Below are 17619 nucleotides of genomic sequence, written 5' to 3' on the forward strand. Positions count from 1 at the left end.
GGTGTGGATGGTTGTGGATGGTGTGGATAGCTGTGTATGGTGTGGATAGCTGTGTATGGTGTGGATAGCTGTGGATGGTGTGGATAGCTGTGTATGGTGTGGATAACTGTGTATGGTGTGGATAGCTGTGTATGGTGTGGATAGCTGTGTATAGCTGTGTATGGTGTGGATAGCTGTGTATGGTGTGGATAGCTGTGTATGGTGTGGATAGCTGTGTATGGTGTGGATAGCTGTGTATGGTGTAGATAGCTGTGTATGGCTGTGTATTGTGTGGATAGCTGTGTATGGCGTGTATAGTGTGGATAGCTGTGTATGGCTGTGGATGGTTGTGTATGGTGGGGATAGCTGTGTATGGTGAGGATAGCTGTGTATGGTGTGGATAGCTGTGTATAGCGTGGATAGCTGTGTATGGTGTAGATAGCTGTGTATGGTGTGGATAGCTGTGTATGGTGTGGATAGCTGTGTATGGTGTAGATAGCTGTGTATGGTGTTGATAGCTGTGTATAGTGTAGATTGCTGTGTATGGCGTGGATAGCTGTGTATGGTGTGGATAGCTTTGTATGTGTGGGATATCTTATATGATACACTTCAGTTTGCGTATTTAAAGTACTTACCGGCTACAAGAATGTAATTCCGCTTTGTGTTTGCGGGCTCGACCCATTGAAGAAAAGACAAAATGGTGGCAAGCGTGTAAATTTTTGTCTCAAATAACACAGCGCTTAAACCTCTGTATTTGTTCTGGAATAGGTAGATATCTTTTTGATAATGGGAAAGCACAAAAGCAAGAAACATCACAAACGTTCCGGAGAGTTAGAAGGTAATTAATGTTATTTATAGTCAGTTTTGTTATGTTGCTTATTAGATATAGCCGGGTGACTTTTTTTTGCCCATGCTATTTTGTTTATCCATTTGCTTATACTTGTAAGGTTTAGTTAGTCAATGACGGGTTTTTTGTCAGTATATCAACGAAGCATCTCATGTTTCTCCCTCGTATCAGTGTCGTTCTGTTACCTTCCGTTTGTACGACTCAAAATCTCTCGATCGTTTGACGTTTACTATTACTGTGATTTTTTCAGTATCTTGTGAACTCCCTACAAGAGATTCCAATCAACAAACTACGCACAATATGGCCCCAATTCAATACATTTCATTGGCCAATACTTGGATGTAATTTGGCCAAGAATTTTGAATTTGGTTAAGGAGTTGAATAAAAGTCATTTGCAAGAGTTTGCAGAATAATTTATTACAAGAAGTGGAGCCTTCCCCATGTGACAATAAACAAATGTGCTCAAATGTAAATTTCACATGCCCAAAACATAAAAAACTAAAATAACATCCCAATTCCAAGTAAGTATACACAAAATATACTAGTTTGCCACCCAAAAAAGTCACACAATCGTTTAACACAAGTCCCCTATTGTTTGTATACTTGCACTATCTACAGAAACTACTGTAAGCATTAACATGTCAGCTGTTGCCAGCATATCCCATGTATGTACGCATCCAGCCTTCAGTTGTCAACTGTAACTTTATCTTCGATGTAGAGACTGACATTCTTCTGTATGTGTGCCTGTGAAACTACTGTACGCTGTATCTCCCTGAGACATTAAAGAGCTGACAATCTGTAGTTCTTTTTTTAAATCTCAACTTAAGGCTTATTTCCTTAACAATTTTATTGACAGCAACTTAAAAAGTCCTTTGTAGTAGTTTTTAGTATTGTTATTTTATTCATTTATTTTATGACATCAAATATATCTATAATAAATTGGTTTTGCTTTCTTAAAATGTAAGAGTGTTGAGGCTATAGGATGCTCTATTTGAAAATTATTGCTATTACTGTAATTATTATTTTTAGAAAGATCATGTGGATCAGACATCTCATCCGAGTTACCCATAAAACTTGTCCTCAAGGTCCATGGTGGGCAGGAGGCAATTGTGAGCAAGGAGAGGAAAAGTCACCATGACAAGTCCTCGGGAGGGAAGCAGAAGTCAAAAGAACACAGAAAGGATAAGAAGAAGAAGAAAAGATCTGAGGAAAAGGAAAGGAAAAAGCATAAACTTGAGGCAGCTAGCTCAAGTGTGAGTATAATAATATAATAATAATAATAAAATGTTGAATAAACCCTCTTGCAGTACCCAACTGAATTGCATGCCATTTATACAACTATAGGAATTAAGGTTGAAATCTAACAGTTACAAACTTTGAAAAAAGAACTGTATTTACAGGCACAGAGTTAGGCAACAGGGTGAGATCCAGACCTCAGGCACAAGCCAGGGCGTACCCAGGGGGGGTGCACGCCCCCACAACGGCCAAATGTATCTAACAATATTTCTGTTTTCCAATGGAAGTGCTATTTGTAGACAAAACTATAAAGCATAAGCTAGATCACTCTGGTACGTAGCCAAATCCGACATAAACATCCAGTGGAGATACTGCAAAGGCATAAAGAAATCGCTTTTTGTTCTTTCGGATTTCAGATTTCTCACTTTTTGGATTTTGCACCCCCAAGAAAAATCCTGGGTACGGGCCTGTAAGCTGTGGCATATTCGATCGACAATCTGATCAGCGCACAGTAAATAAAAACAAGCTTAAAGTTATTTAGATTTACTGAAACTTTTATTTAAAATTACAAACAAACTACTAGTAAAATGATTGGCAGTTGTGACGGTTTACTGTAACGGGCAATGACTACCAGTACTTTGATGGAATTTCTGTTTAGCCAACTCAATTTATGAATTAAACGCAGGCCTGCCCCTCACCTGCTGTGTCATCTTCAAGTCATCGCTCACGCAAGAGAGACCGCCATGAAATGGAGATCCAGGGAGAGGCATTCATGGACGTGGAACATCCCATCAAGAAGATCCACATCAAGCCTATTGAGCCACCAAAAAGGTGTGTACAACTTGTTGGTGTATTGCATGTTACGTAGTAACAGACCTATTGAGCCACCAATGAGGTGTGTACAACTTGCTGATGTATTGCATGTTATGTAGTAACAGACCTATTAAGCCAACAATGAGGTGTTTACAACTTGTTGGTGTATTGCATGTTATGTAGAACAGACCTATTGAGCCACCAATGAGGTGTGTACAACTTGCTGACGTATTGCATGTTACGTAGTAACAGATCACCTTCTGTTAAATCTGCAACTATTTGTACTGTACATGACTGTCTATTCGACATTGAATATTTTTTATCATCAAGTTAGCAATGTGAAATCTACACTGTTCAAGACTAGGATCTAATACTCTGAGTTCATTTTTTACACAGAGAAGGAGCTACTCACAAGCAAAAAGGTTGGTGCTGAGAAGTTTTACAAAGGGGGTGAATTGGTATAAAACTGCATACCTTATCTATGAGTTTATCTTTAGAAGGAAGATCCATCTATAACATCATAACTAGAATAACCTGGATTTGCTTCTATCAAAAGCTTGCTGTTAGCGAAAGCCTAGAAAAATACTAAAGATTTGTTTGTCTATTTACCCACAAATGAGTGGAACTCATTTTTTTTAAGGCGGCTCATTAGTAATGCTTTATAGCTTTTTTTATAATTTACTTGTTATAAAATTGATGTCTAGTAGTCTCAAATTTTGTACTGTTTTCTGAGGATAATATTTTAATCATCCGTATTTGATGTGCTACTGTTATTAAACCGATTTATGTAACCAATTTAAAGTTATTTAACAAACACTATGGACAGACCAATATTTTATGAACTTTCCAATATATTTCCAAATAACCAATACTTTTTCTTTAAATTTTTATATACTAAGGCATGATGGGGATCATAGTGGCAAGTCTAAACTGACCATGTAATTATTTTTTGTCTGCATACTCCATTTTCTACCTTTGCTTCAGGCAACATTGTGTTATCTTCAATTTGTTTTAGAGAAAGCAGATACACATTTGTTGATTTCAGCCCATGAAAGGAAAAATTTAAGAGGCACAAACACCTCCCTCAACCAACATGAAAGCAGTCTTTTCTTAAAAAAGAAATTATGCATAAATTCATATCCAATTCATATCTAGCTATGTGTCTGGGCAGTGCCTCCAGTGATGTAGAGCTTATTTTAAAGTACATCTGAAGAAATAAAACCGATATCCTTCAAAATGGCTCAATCATCGATATCTATCTCCTATGCTAGAAGAATCTTCATTGCCAAAAATCCTGGATTTCCCTTATTTTCCGATTTTTTTACGGCCCTTTGAATATACCAGTCTGTAAAACACCTTTGTCGCTGACCGACAAACGTATTGCGGGTGTGTGGCGCGAAAATCAAACTTGTCAGCTCGCACGCAGTCTGCATTTTCATTCACGAAAATGAGCGCCTCTCCCTGTGAATCAACAAGCTCTGCCGAGTGAGAAAGCAATGCCAGTGACATCGAGACAGAGAAAGCGACTCAACAACAATACAGCAACGTATTTTTGCCATACCAAGACGAGGCATTTGCAGACAAATGATATATGTCTGTCGAATTATCGAAAAATACAGGAAGGGAACTGGGGGAGAAGCTTGTCAGCTGTCTAAATGGTTTGACAACAGTAGAATCGTGAGTGATGCAAAGGTAATGGCTTCAAAATTGCAAAATCTATTCAATTATCAATAAGTGGCTATTTTAAAATGCAAGCAAGATATACGTTTTAGATTTGTATAAGGTTATATTTACATTTTAAGCCAGCTACCAAGAGGAAAAGCCTTTTATTTCCACGTCCTTTAAGTTGCAAGGTGAAGACGCCGCATGTAGAGCTCTCAAAATTCTCCTTATATGGTGATCATTTCGCACAAACTCAAGCTTTATCCGTGAGGTGTTTTACAGACTGGTATATTCAAAAGGCTGTAAAAAATCGGGGGTTATGCGAAATCGGGGATTTTTGGTAATTAAGATTTTTCTATCATAGGAGATATTAGATATCGATGGATGAACCGTTTTGGAGGATATTGCTTTTATTCCTTCAGATGCACTTAAATATAGCTTTAATAGTCTAGAAAAAGAAGGTGACAATTTACATTGGCCAAATGAAAAAAAAATATTTGTGTCTTTTTTTTTCAGCCAAGAAAAAGCACAAGCTTGAACTGTCAGCTCTTCAACTTTGCCTTGAAAATCTCCATATCACCCTACAGCGGTAGGGATTTTTGTGATGCACTTTGACTTTTTGCCTAGACCCTCTATGTTCTGTGGAGTTTTGTTAGTCTAAAGCTATTTAAAAAATTCCATTTTATGTTTTTTCTCCCCTTTAGTAAGGACATCCAAGGATTCTTTGCCTATCCAGTCAATGATGCCATAGCACCTGGCTACTCCCGTGTCATCACTCACCCAATGGACTTCAGTACTATTAAGACAAAGATTGACTCCAACTCCTACACCACCATTGAAGCATTTCGAGTGAGTGACCTCCCTATGTTTATTCTACGGTGTAAAGAACAAACTTTCATATGCTTGTAAGTTAATAATACTGTATACACTGTTGCTGTGAAATCAAACAATGACGGTATTTAATGGCTCAACAGCTTGGTATTTATTTACACGACCCTACAAACATAAAAAAATGCTATGTTATCAATGGTGACAAATGAGGATGTTATTAATAGAGGGTGCTAGGATCGAAATTATTCCAATATTTACAGTATATTATCACATTTTTAAAACAGGGGGGATTCTTTGCCATTATGTTTTATAAATGGGTGTTCCACCATCCCTACCTTCCCCTCAGAAAGGATACAGTGCCTGGATGTGCCTCTTCTAATGTAGTCATCTTCATATGATCCTATAGTGTAAATACTCCAAGATGCAGTAGGGTAGTAGTAAATTTCAAGCTCATGTACTTTTTTTTTTGACAGGATGATTTTTATTTGATGTGCAATAATGCCATGGTGTACAATGCACCCGATACCATTTATTTCAAGGCAGCAAAACGCATCATGCAGATTGGAGCTAAGATGATGACCAATGTAAGTGTACCCTGCATTTACACTGTAAGGAAGCATAGGGTCCAACAACATTGTGGTGTTTCTAAAATTTGTCTCTGTATTTTGGTAAAACTGTCAGTACAACAGTGGTATTTCTATTTGTTTCTCCTTGCTATGAGCCATCCAACTAGACAAACATAGCAAATCTTGTTTTGTTGTTCTCAAACACATGGTAATTCAGTTTTACCAGGGGTATATCCTACCAGATCCTGAGATACTATTTTTTGGTTCTTTTGGCTCTTTGATCCAAAAAGTTTGATAGTTTGGGAAAAAGCTTGACAGTGGTTGAGTATCATTCGTTTATAAAAGTGACCACAATTTCAAAGACTTGCACTAAATTATACATGCGTATGAATACAAATGAAAATTGGACGTTCATCCACTATTGAGTTTAACCAAATACATGGGTGGCGATAACAAAGGAATGGTTGATTGACAAGAAAAACTCTAAGGACCAAATCAATGCTGTACATACCTTTTCTGACCTTTTCATATCTTTTAGGATCGCATTAAAAACATGTACCGCAGCATAGGCTTCCCTGTCCCAGACATGGATGACGGAAGGGGTGTGGCATCAGATGAGCCCATCGATGTTGACACTGTGGACTCTGAGGTTTGCATGATAATGCAGTCAGTAAAGAAGAAGTCCAAATCAAAGTAAGTGTCTATAGACAGAGCAAAAAAATGGGCATGAAATTTTCTAACTCTCCAGGCCCATACCCAGGATTTTTCTTTGGGGGTGCGAAGTCCGAAAAAGTGGACCTGATTTTTTTATGGGAGGGGGGGATTTAATGAGTTCTCTGATAAAAATCTGACCATCCCCAAAAGAATAAAAAAAGGTTTTTTTTTGTCTTTGCAATATATCCACGGGATGTTTATTGTCGGAATTTGCTACATACCAGAGTGATCTATAGCTTATGCTTTATAGTTTTGTCTACAAATAGCACGTCCATTGGGAACTGAAAGTGGACCTTCGGTCGTTGTGGGGGGTGCGTTCGCACCCTGCTCTTAATATATAAGCTCAAGATTCGGCATACAAGGTGTTCCCCTGAAGCTTAATTCCAAATTTTAAAGAAATTAAGAAGATATGAAATTTAGATATTAGCGAGCAAATTTGGCTTTATTTCTGAACAGAGCCCGACTTCTCCCTAAAAAGGAGGAGAATTCACATTGAATATTTGAAAATTGCACTTCAAACCTCATCTCGAAGACGAATCCATTACAAAAAAACATTTTTTGATATTTTGGTTTACACAACATAAGGAACCTCTAAGTTAACCAGACCATATTTTGGGAAAACTTGCCATTTTTTTGCTTTGTCGTGTCTATAGGTCTTAGCAATAGAATATCAATTACATCCATAAATGGAAACCGGCAAGGGAAAACGCACACTAGCGAAACGTTTTTGGGCAACTCTGGAGGATCAGCTTTTTCTATAATGAGGGAATGATGTTGCTTTGTTGTATCTTTCATAAACGATCTTGTTCCCGGGGCACAATAGGAAGCACGTTTTTTTTTTTAAATTCGGAAGTTCTTTCCCTTTAAACTCGAAAAAATGCTCTAAAGTTCGGAAGATCGTTCTCTAAAATTCAGAAAGTTCGGAAGGTCGTTCTCTTAAAATTCAAATGATCCGTTATCTTGAAGTTAGGGAGAACATTCTAATAATTCGGAAGATTTTTCCGTATACAGAATAAAAAAGCAAGTCGACTCTATTTGTCTTTCCAATACAACAACATGTTAGCGGTGACGACAACAATATGACTGTTCTTGCTTGCTACAAAACTCACGCATCAAACAGACCTCTCTCAAAAGAGTCCTCTATATATCAGCTTTCTTTAGCCATTTGGATAGTCGCGATCTGTAAAGATCAACAATCAATTTGTTTGCGTCGTATGCAAATTAAGAAAGCGAGTTGGCTGTTGATATTATCAGGGAAATGTCTTTTCAAAACAACGAAATGCTCAAAAACTCGCGCATCAATAACACCTCCTTAAAAAGAATCTTCTATATCTGAGCTTTAATTTGCCATTACGATCATCGCGATAGGTAAAGTATTTATATTGATACAAACTAAGAAAGCAAGTCGGCTTTTAAATTTTACTTGTCTTTGCAAAACAACAATGAACTTGTTAAACTGCAGCTTTAATGCTGAAATATACCTCAAAATTAAAATTAACAAATCAAGCATTGTGTAGTTCCAGAAAATATCTGGAGGGGTGGGGCGTTGAAACGCCCATGAATTTCCAGAGGGGTGGGGGGGGGGGGGGTAAATGCCCTTTTTCCTCAACAGTTACTGCATTTATTTTTTTTCCAGGGATTGGAAATTTCAGAGGGGTGGGGGGTCATACCTCCAACCCCCTCCATGGGGGGTATGGATATTTTCTGGAACTACACATTTCTCAACAGAGCAATGTTGTCTCTTTGGTAGCGATCAAAATCGGAAGAACGTTTTTGCCTTCAAGGTTTTCTCGCACTGATAAACGTTTTTCAAATCCCGGAAAGAAGTTCTTGTTTTCGTGAAGCTGATCTCTTCTTCGGAGGAACATCTTTTAAATCGAAAAAAAAAACACTCTCGGCTTCGGGTGTTAACCTCGGTGATGAACGATATTAAAAACAGGGAGAACAATATTTTTATCAGAAGAACAATATTGCCATTGAACAAACGATCTTGACTTCGGAGAAACGATCTTAAAAATCGAAGCTAGTTTCTCATAGAAACCTGATATCGTTTTTAATTTCGTAAAAGCGCTCTGTATAATCCGTTGAACAATATTTTTCGTTCATAGCCTAAATCCTTTTTCTCTAGTGTACGTTTTTCCTTGCTGGGTCACATATCAATCAGTTAACCAGCTCATCTTAAAGTACGAAAAAATTTGGAAACATCATTGAAAATGCAATGCCTTTATATAGCTTTTTTTCTTATATCTTTGTGTTTCTGGTGACCTTTTCTTGTATTTGCTGAAGTCATCTCAACTATTTCACTTGTGAATAAAAAAGCCAGCTTTGTCTAAAATTGTGGCAGTACAGTATCAAAAGGACAGCTAAGCATTTTGCAATCTTACAGCTTTCCGTATTGAGACAATATGTGCAGATGCTGTAGAAATGCCAATATTAAAAACATAAAATACCAAGCTATGCCCATTCAGATAGCCACAAAAGGTATTCTGCATTCAACAGGAGCCCTGATAGCTCACAAAGCTCCTACAAGCGCTTTTGTGATTTAAACTATAGGATAAATGAAACCCTGTTTTCAAGGATGCATTTTTCCAAATGTTGTTAAATGACCTATGTGTTTTTCTTTTTTTTGCTATTGTCTAAGGTCTGATCATGCCAAGACTTCTGCTGCAGGACGCAAAATCTTAGCACAAGTGCAGGAGGTATCCAAGCGCATATCAGCACAACTAAAAAAGAAATACCCCAATAGCAAGGTAGGTGTATAACATGGATAAATGCCATTGAATCAAGTCTGTTGTTCTCATGAGAGCACCCACTAGAAAGCATATATTATCTGTCTTACTACACCTGAACCCCTTAGAATTGCTGGCAGTGTTGCACTAGGCATTATGCATTTTAGCCTAGCCCCATACCTAAGAAAAAGTGGTATATAGAACAAATATGATAACAAATATTGGTAACCCATCGACTTGAGTTTTCGTGGCGCGATGTCCGTCCATCCCTTAAAAGCATCATATGACAACCAAACTTGGCGTGTGTCATGTATGTGTCAAGGGAGGTGCAAATATGTGGTCACGTGATTTGTAACGTCATCGATGACGTCACTAGAAGCAAAAATATGCTGATGTCATCAAGATAAAAAACATTCATATCTCTTGAAAGAAACATTACATAACAACCAAACTTTGTAGGTGTCATGTATGTGTCAAGGGCAGTGCCGATTACATCACTTTAAGAAAAACTATCCCGATGTCATATCTAATAGAATAAACAAGCCCAAACTGTTGTGATCTCCTACCAGAACAATGAATACAATACACCAAAAACTGGAATTCGACTCTGCTAAATTTTCGTCTTTAATATGACTTCTTCAGGGCAGTCTGCCCTGAAGAAGTCTTATTAAACAAAAATTTGGCAGAGTCGAATTCCAGTTTTTGGTGAACCGATATCATATCTATATATACATATCTCCTAAACGAAACACCATATGACAACCAAACTTGGCGTGTGTCATGTATGTAACAAGGGGGTGCAACTATATAGTCACGTCATTGTGACCTCGTTGACGATGTCACAAGAAGCAAAAATATGCTGACTTCATCAAAATAAAAAATATTTATATTTCACAAAGGAAACATCGTATGGCAACCAAACTCGGTAGGTGTCATGTAGGTGTCAAGGGGCTGCAAAAAGTGGTCACGTGATTTGTAACGTCATCGATATCGTCACTAAAAGCAAAACTATTACGATTTCATTAAGAACAAAAATATCCATATCTAATGGGCAAAACATCATATAACAACCAATTTTGGTATGTGTCATGAAGGTGTTATGGGGGGTGCACCAATATGGTCATGTGATTGTGATGTCATCAATGACGTCACTAGAATGTGACAACAAAACTTGGTAGGTGTGATGTGTTTCAAGTGGGGTGCAATGAGATGGTCATGTGGCATCATCGATGACATCAATAAATTAAAACTACCCCGACGCCGAAATATCGGGTGATCTGTGACATCGTTGACGTCATCAAAAACAGAAATATAATAATATTTAATATTTTTAATAATATTTATTATTAAGCGAAAATTAGCAAAGATTTGGTTGTTTGGAGCTCCGCTTTTAGGCAATGGCTAAATTTATTTTTTATGTGTGAGTCATGATACTGTTAATCAAACTGCTTGAAATGAACAGGAAGGAAATTTTTCTAGCAGGGTATTTCCAGACTTTTGTGATATACCATTTTCATTATCAGTGCAAAATAAAGACACTTTTACTGCCGTCTTTAGAATAAGTGCATGGATCAGCTCTTACTGAGCTAGAGGAGATCATTATAACCTGTATAGCTCTGCCAAGCCATTCATTCTATTAATTACCTCCATCTCTAATGTTTGCAGATTGGTTTCCTCAGACGTGGTCAAGATGGTAGTACAAGCCTGGCAGTCATTAATCCTGATAGTAGCCAAGGTAACATGTACAACAGTCATTAATCCTGATAGTAGCCAAGGTAACATGTACAACAGTCATTAATCCTGATAGTAGCCAAGGTAACATGTACAACAGTCATTAATCCTGATAGTAGCCAAGGTAACGTGTACAACAGTCATTAATCCTGATAGTAGCCAAGGTAACATGTACAACAGTCATTAATCCTGATAGTAGCCAAGGTAACGTGTACAACAGTTTTTTTGTAATGACTACTACCTGCAGCAGACAACAGAGCAAAGCTCAAACTCAAGCGCATTATGCATACTCAGTATGTTGTAAGTGGCTTGTAGCGCTTGTTATCAGACGAAGAAGTATAGTTATAGATTTGAATAGTTTTAAAAAAGATATAAAGATTACTTTTTCAGTTGCCACCAGTCACTGTGAGAAAGTAGCCTCGAAATGTCTATTAGTATATGTCTTTTTTAGCACTATACAAATCTATAATTATACTTCTTTGCCCCTGTATGTGTATTGTTAGTGTGTGCTAGTACTGTCACTTCTTGGTCTTTTACAATCCTTACTGTAGATTCAGGTTAGTGTATTGCAGCTTGAAGAGACGGGACCTTCGGTTTAGTGTCGTTATCCAAGAAGACTGAAAACAAGAAAGAAATTATTTCAACTAACTGTGATTCGAATTTGAATCAAGACATGAACTCGGAAAAATCCCCAGTCATAGCCATGATTCAAACATTGGTGTGCAGTTATATTATAAAAAGCATCTGATAGTGTCATATGACGTGTAAATTAAAATGTCACCACGGTGCTGAGATACATTTGGGGGACCCTGTTCCTATAAAGTACTTATTTTAGTTTTGTCACCAGAATCTCTACCATGCAACCTGGGCACTGTTGTTGGCAAGGTTGCTACCGGCTCACATATCACGGCCACCTTCAAGGAGGACAAGAGGAACAAGGCAACACCAGGTCTGTACGCATGGGAGAATTTTAAAAAGAGCCCTAAACAGACACACCTTCATAATTATTTTTATTAACATTAAGAAGCAAATAATGTAATTAAATTTTGATATAAGCATCAAAAAGAAAATTTATACTCCAAATTTAATTACTTCCCTGAATCAGTCAATGCTAACGGTGGCTTTCTTGCACACAAATGTACACAATCACTTGAAGATAAGATGGGTTAACTTTTTGGAGGTCTGCTTACCACAGAAACAAATATTGATACAACAGTGCTACTGTATGTCGTAAAACCCACCAATGTTCACTCAAATAATTTTTTTGATTGTCTCATTGCATATTGCATACTTTTTTGTCCAATAATATAATCTTTTTGCTAAATTCATGAAAACTTCAATTTTTTAAATTTAACAAAATTTACACTTACACTTTTTTATTCAATAATAGTCTCCTATTTGATGTATGGCCCGTTTGGCTCATTTGCACCAACGTATGACTCGTCCAGAGCCACCATCAGTAAAGGCGAGTCGGACCTCCTGTACAGCACATATGGCAATGATGTTGGAATACAGTACGCCCGGAGGTAAGGGACCAGTACTGAAGTGGGGGAGGGTGTTTTGGAAGGGGGCAGGCAAATAACTTCTGGCGGCCCATCTGGGTTTACAAACTGGGTATATTTAATAGACATTAACAACACTAGTTTTAGATTTTTTAAAACATCTTGTTAAGAATAAGAGTAGTATAGTACTTGGTGGTTTCAGCGCAGCGCAAAAACCAGCCAAGCCTATACTACTCACCAGCGTATGGTATCATATTCTGGCATGATTATATGATAAAGGATTTTGGTGAAGCCACGGGATAAAAGATTTTGGTGAAACTATATGGTATCACATTTTGGTGAAACTATATGATAAAAGATTTTGGTGAAACTATATGGTATCATATTTTGGTGAAACTATATGGTAAAAGATTTTGTTGAAACTATATGGTATCACATTTTGGTGAAACTATATGATAAAAGATTTTGGTGAAACTATATGGTATCATATTTTGGTGAAACTATATGATAAAAGATTTTGGTGTCAGCTTATGAATAAATTACTGGAACTATATGCTTTCTTCATTTCGTGGAATCCGTGCGGTGTGTGCGGATTTCATTTTAGGATACAATCCTATGGTTACGGCTGTTGTGTGACATTCTTGGAATTTTAATTCTTAGGAGCCAGTCAGGGGATTCCCTGCGGGCAAGTCTGGGCGTGTTTGTTGTATTCTAGGTTTGCTTGGAGTCATGGCAACGCAATAGTATTTTAATTCCTAGGAGCGAATCAGGGGATTTCCCGCGGGCTACTGAGTATGGCCTCCACTTTCCTCTTCACTGTCATCTTCACTTTCGCTTTTGCTGCCGTCGGCGTGGTAGTGTGGAGTCATTCTGAGGGCCGACTTTATCTTCGCCCTGTCGCACTTGTTTCGGCAGCATAGGGTTTCGTTGAAGGTGTTTGGTTTGTCGTTGATGACATTGCCGTTTTGGTCCTTATAATCAGCTTTTCCGAATATGAAACGGGGTATTTCAAACCTGTGACTAGAGTTTCGGCGTCTACAACGGTGTTCGTGCTTCTGTCATCGTAGTAGATGGCCGTTTTCGTTTCAACGTCTCGCGCGACTTCGGTCATATACTACTATACTAGAAATTATTTTTAAATAGTTTCGGTGCGTTTAGATGGTATACCTTCTCCAAATTATTGGATGCCAGTATGTGTCAAATAAAGATTCGTATGTCAAATGGGTGGTCGGGGTTATTGTCCGATCTTATAGTGCCCGTAGGCTAAACTTTTGATTCCGTCTTTTTATATATACCTTTTATCATCGAATCAACTGGTGACACTTTATTGATTTCGTAGCTTCCTAACTTATGGTTTTGGCTTCTGATGGGCTTCATTTTGTGGTGCATCTGTCTGTCGTCAATTAATGTCTTTTTATAGTCTTCATGCTTGATATTACTCTTGATTACATTTTTTTGATTCCCTTTGCTGTCTTTCCTCCTGATTGGTCGCTTTTCGCATAGCTATACATTTTGGATCGCAGTCCGACAAACTCGCAGATGGCGGTTCCTGCAGCCTCGTCTTTGAACTTGCCGATGACCTTCTTGTTGGTTTCGTTGAAGAATGTGGAGCTCTTTGGGTAGTCACTTTTGTCGAATCTGTCTTTGTCGTTCCAGAAATCTTGGTACACGTCTTCTGTCTCTATCTTGTAGGTCAGACTGTCTGTATTTGTGAATAGTAGCCTTGCCTTGTCTCCATACTTCTCTTTGATGTAGTTGTAGTGGAAGCCGTACATCAGTACCTTGCCGAGGTCTAGGATGCACATACCCACGTAAACCGGCTGTTTAGGGTCAGTGTCTCTTTGATTTTGTGGAAGGCCACTGAGTTCTTGTTGAATATCTTACTACTCACATAGGAGGGCTTGTTTGTCAGTTTGAGTAGTTTCTTCTCGTCAGTTACCAGTGACGTCTACGTTTTTTCGTAGGTTCTACATAGTCTTCCCGAATACGCTGTTGTTCATCAGTTTAAAGCTGTCTTTCTCGAATGAGTTTTTGGCGTTCTTGCGTTTTTTCAGTGTTGAGGTCTATATACTGGATTAGCCATGGTGATTGGTCGAACTCTAAGACTCGGTGGACTTTAGTTACTTTTAGGCCTAGGTCTGTGTATAGCTGGAGGTTTCTCTTGGTCTTTTAAGGTTGGGATCAGTTTTGAGACTAGACCTGTTTGTATGCCGTATTTTGTTGCTATCTTGTCGCAGTACTCGGACAGCATGTCCTTTGATATGTTCACTCTCTCCGCGGCTAGTGGGTAGTCGTTGTGGAGGTCGTGAAGGCTTTTGGGGTACTCTAGGTCGACTTCTAGTATCATCTCCTTTTTAATACTCTCGCTGTACTAAACTAGGTTCAATTTTTCGATTCTCTTCTCTGTCATCCATCTGAATCCACCAGTTGGTAGGTACTGACTCATAGCCCATCTGTACAAGTTGTTTGCATCCAAGTACGAGGGCGCCGTCTCGTCGTATGATTCCATGTACTTATTGTTGGCCTTGCTGTATCTGTTGGCTATGTATGATATGCCACTGCGCATGCCCTTCTCGATGAATTGGAACGTCGTTTTCTATCATGAGTTCCAGTTTAATTTTGGCTCATTTTTAGCATGGCTTCCCATGATAGACCGGGGATGTGAAGTAGTTGCATGGATCTAGCTTATAGTATTCTAGGCACGTCTTCCTAAAGTTCTCAAACACGTCAGCCAGCAGTAGTATGTCAGACTCAAGGTATAGGTCGTGGGAGTCGCCCATGGTTTTAAGCTTTTAAGTCCTCTGAGATGTGTTGGTCGTACATGGTGCTATAGAAGTCCTCCTTCGCTTGTCGTTGAACCTCTCGAAGTTGTCCATGTATACTCCCTTTCTAGCCATAAGGTCGGGTCTCACCTTTAAACCTCTGAGAGGTGTATTTCAATGACTTCCTAGGTAGGTTGCCTACCAATTTCTCTAAGCTGGAGTTCATGACCTGGAAGCTGTCTATAAAGGTGAGGTGGTTGCCAAGCACGAAGGTCATGTACTTCTCCATGTTGTTCGGTATAGCGTTGATGTTTATTTGCTTCTCCTCACCCTTACTGTTCACGTATGTGTGCTTCTTGACTATGGCTCCAATCTCTTGCATTATGAAATGGCTGTCGTAGCCTCTTAGGTTGTGAAATATGACGGGTATCTTTATCTCTTCAGGATTAAGTTTCAGGTTACACTCTCGGTGCGCCGAGCCTCTGTACTTACCCAGTTATGTGGCAGTGGTCTCGGACTCGAGTGTCCTTCTTAGTGTATTCCTTGTTGCATATGTGGCACTCTTGGGCTTATTGGAACCGATCCTCATCATGCCTCGACATCGTAAGTGTGACTGCCTTAGCTAGCAGTTAGTCTCGATAAACTCTAGCTTGTGACAGCACACTGTCTATTGATGCAAGTTAGCGCGATTCGGGTTGATTTAAAAACGATTTATTATGTACACGGAATCACACAAATAATCAAATGTTGAATAGTAGATAATATGACTGGTAAGATATAAAACCCGCGATTCGGGTCGCAATACCGAAATCGGAAAGTAGCAAGTTTGCACTAGGCAATGTTCGTGGGTAGCAATGTTCTTAGTCCGCAGACTTTTGGTGTAGAGTTGATGAGTTAGTAGATTGTGCAGAATTGTAGGATTGTAGAATTTGTAGGTTCGAACTGAAAAAGGATGGTTAAATACAATTGTGGATTCTACTTCAAGGTACTAAGATACTAAGATGATTATAGCATAGAATAATATGATATATCTTGCGTTTGCAAGTGACATAGCGTTTGCAAGTGACATAGGGAAGGCATATATTTAAAATAAGGAGATATTCTGCTCCGTTGCAGAGTTCATGTGTGTCACGTGCATACGCGCACAACTTAAAGTACTAAAGCATTATCACTTCGGGAAGGGTTTACAATATCGGGGTGTAAACGGTAACAATAACGCATAGAGCCTAAATTGTTACATGAAGTAGTGTTGCACTGGACGTTTAGATATATAGGCTTAATTCGAGGTTTAAGCAATAATAATCTTGTAGACATAAAACGTGAAATGATAGTCAAATTATGACAGTTCACAACACTTCAAAAAGACTAGAAAATAATAAAGAGGTTAACTTACTTTGGTTTATGCTTGCACCACGAAACGAAAACATTTTTATTTACCTCAATCCCATTTCTCCATGTTAGATTCATGCGAGTCCATTTATCAACCTATGCTACTTCATCGACAAGTACCTCTAAAGTTGAGTCATCATCTTTCAGTTTCCCATTCAGCGTTGAAAACAACACTTCCAATTCCATTCGTAAATCGTAGTATAATGTCAAGGTTTTTTTTTTAATGCTTTCGCCTTTTACAAGTTCAGAATCAACTTCCTTACGGCTCGAGTTCACCATAGAAGACTAAACTTCTACATAAACTTCTAAATACAGTTGTGTATTTTCACAGTGTTTTATAGTATTATAAAAAGCTTTGGCTGTGTCTCCTTTTCACTAGATGAGCCTTCAACGATCGGTTCGCCATGCGCTCTGATAGTGATATGGCGGAAACTCGCATCCACCTTCCTCAAAAACCATCTCAAACTCCTTTTTGTCTTCTTCTGTTGAACTCTTGATTGTTACTGGGGTCTGTGAGCTCTAAGCCTCTTGGCCTGATACTTTCGATCGACGACGCCATTATTCAACTGAGTTCTGGCGCTTTGATTTCGGATCTGCTATATCATTTAACACGCCGTACCATGGTTGTGAAATCACCACAGGCCCCCTAACGGTCCAAATTCGACCCCAGTCTGTGAGACATTTTCTTTCGACGAAAATTAAAAAAAAAATTCAAAAACGAACAAAAATGAAGCGCCTTTTTATTCAGGCTTGCTACTTAACCTTTAGACTTATGTTTCAGCAAAAAAAAGTTTTCGTTTCAGACCTAGTTTAAGGTCTCTCTCATTCATATCTATATTAGGGTTGGATTTTTTCTGT

General features: G+C 38.4%; 1 protein-coding gene across 1 annotated transcript in view; it reads left to right on the top strand.

The window, feature by feature from the left end:
* Positions 1-620: 620 nt before the first annotated feature.
* The window catches only part of LOC5518000 (bromodomain-containing protein 7), a 49944-nt gene continuing 32945 nt past the window's right edge, over positions 621-17619 (top strand). Inside the window, exons 1-12 of the mRNA XM_048720760.1 lie at positions 621-817; positions 1856-2079; positions 2748-2893; positions 3272-3297; positions 5054-5126; positions 5242-5386; positions 5842-5952; positions 6473-6627; positions 9290-9398; positions 11043-11112; positions 11956-12057; positions 12499-12634. Of these exons, the coding sequence (XP_048576717.1) occupies positions 766-817; positions 1856-2079; positions 2748-2893; positions 3272-3297; positions 5054-5126; positions 5242-5386; positions 5842-5952; positions 6473-6627; positions 9290-9398; positions 11043-11112; positions 11956-12057; positions 12499-12634 (1349 nt within the window). The 5' untranslated portion in view covers positions 621-765. The remainder of the gene's footprint in view (positions 818-1855; positions 2080-2747; positions 2894-3271; positions 3298-5053; positions 5127-5241; positions 5387-5841; positions 5953-6472; positions 6628-9289; positions 9399-11042; positions 11113-11955; positions 12058-12498; positions 12635-17619) is intronic.

The sequence above is a fragment of the Nematostella vectensis genome, chromosome 13 (assembly GCF_932526225.1).
Source record: "Nematostella vectensis chromosome 13, jaNemVect1.1, whole genome shotgun sequence".
In the NCBI taxonomy this organism is placed as follows: Eukaryota; Metazoa; Cnidaria; class Anthozoa; order Actiniaria; family Edwardsiidae; genus Nematostella; species Nematostella vectensis.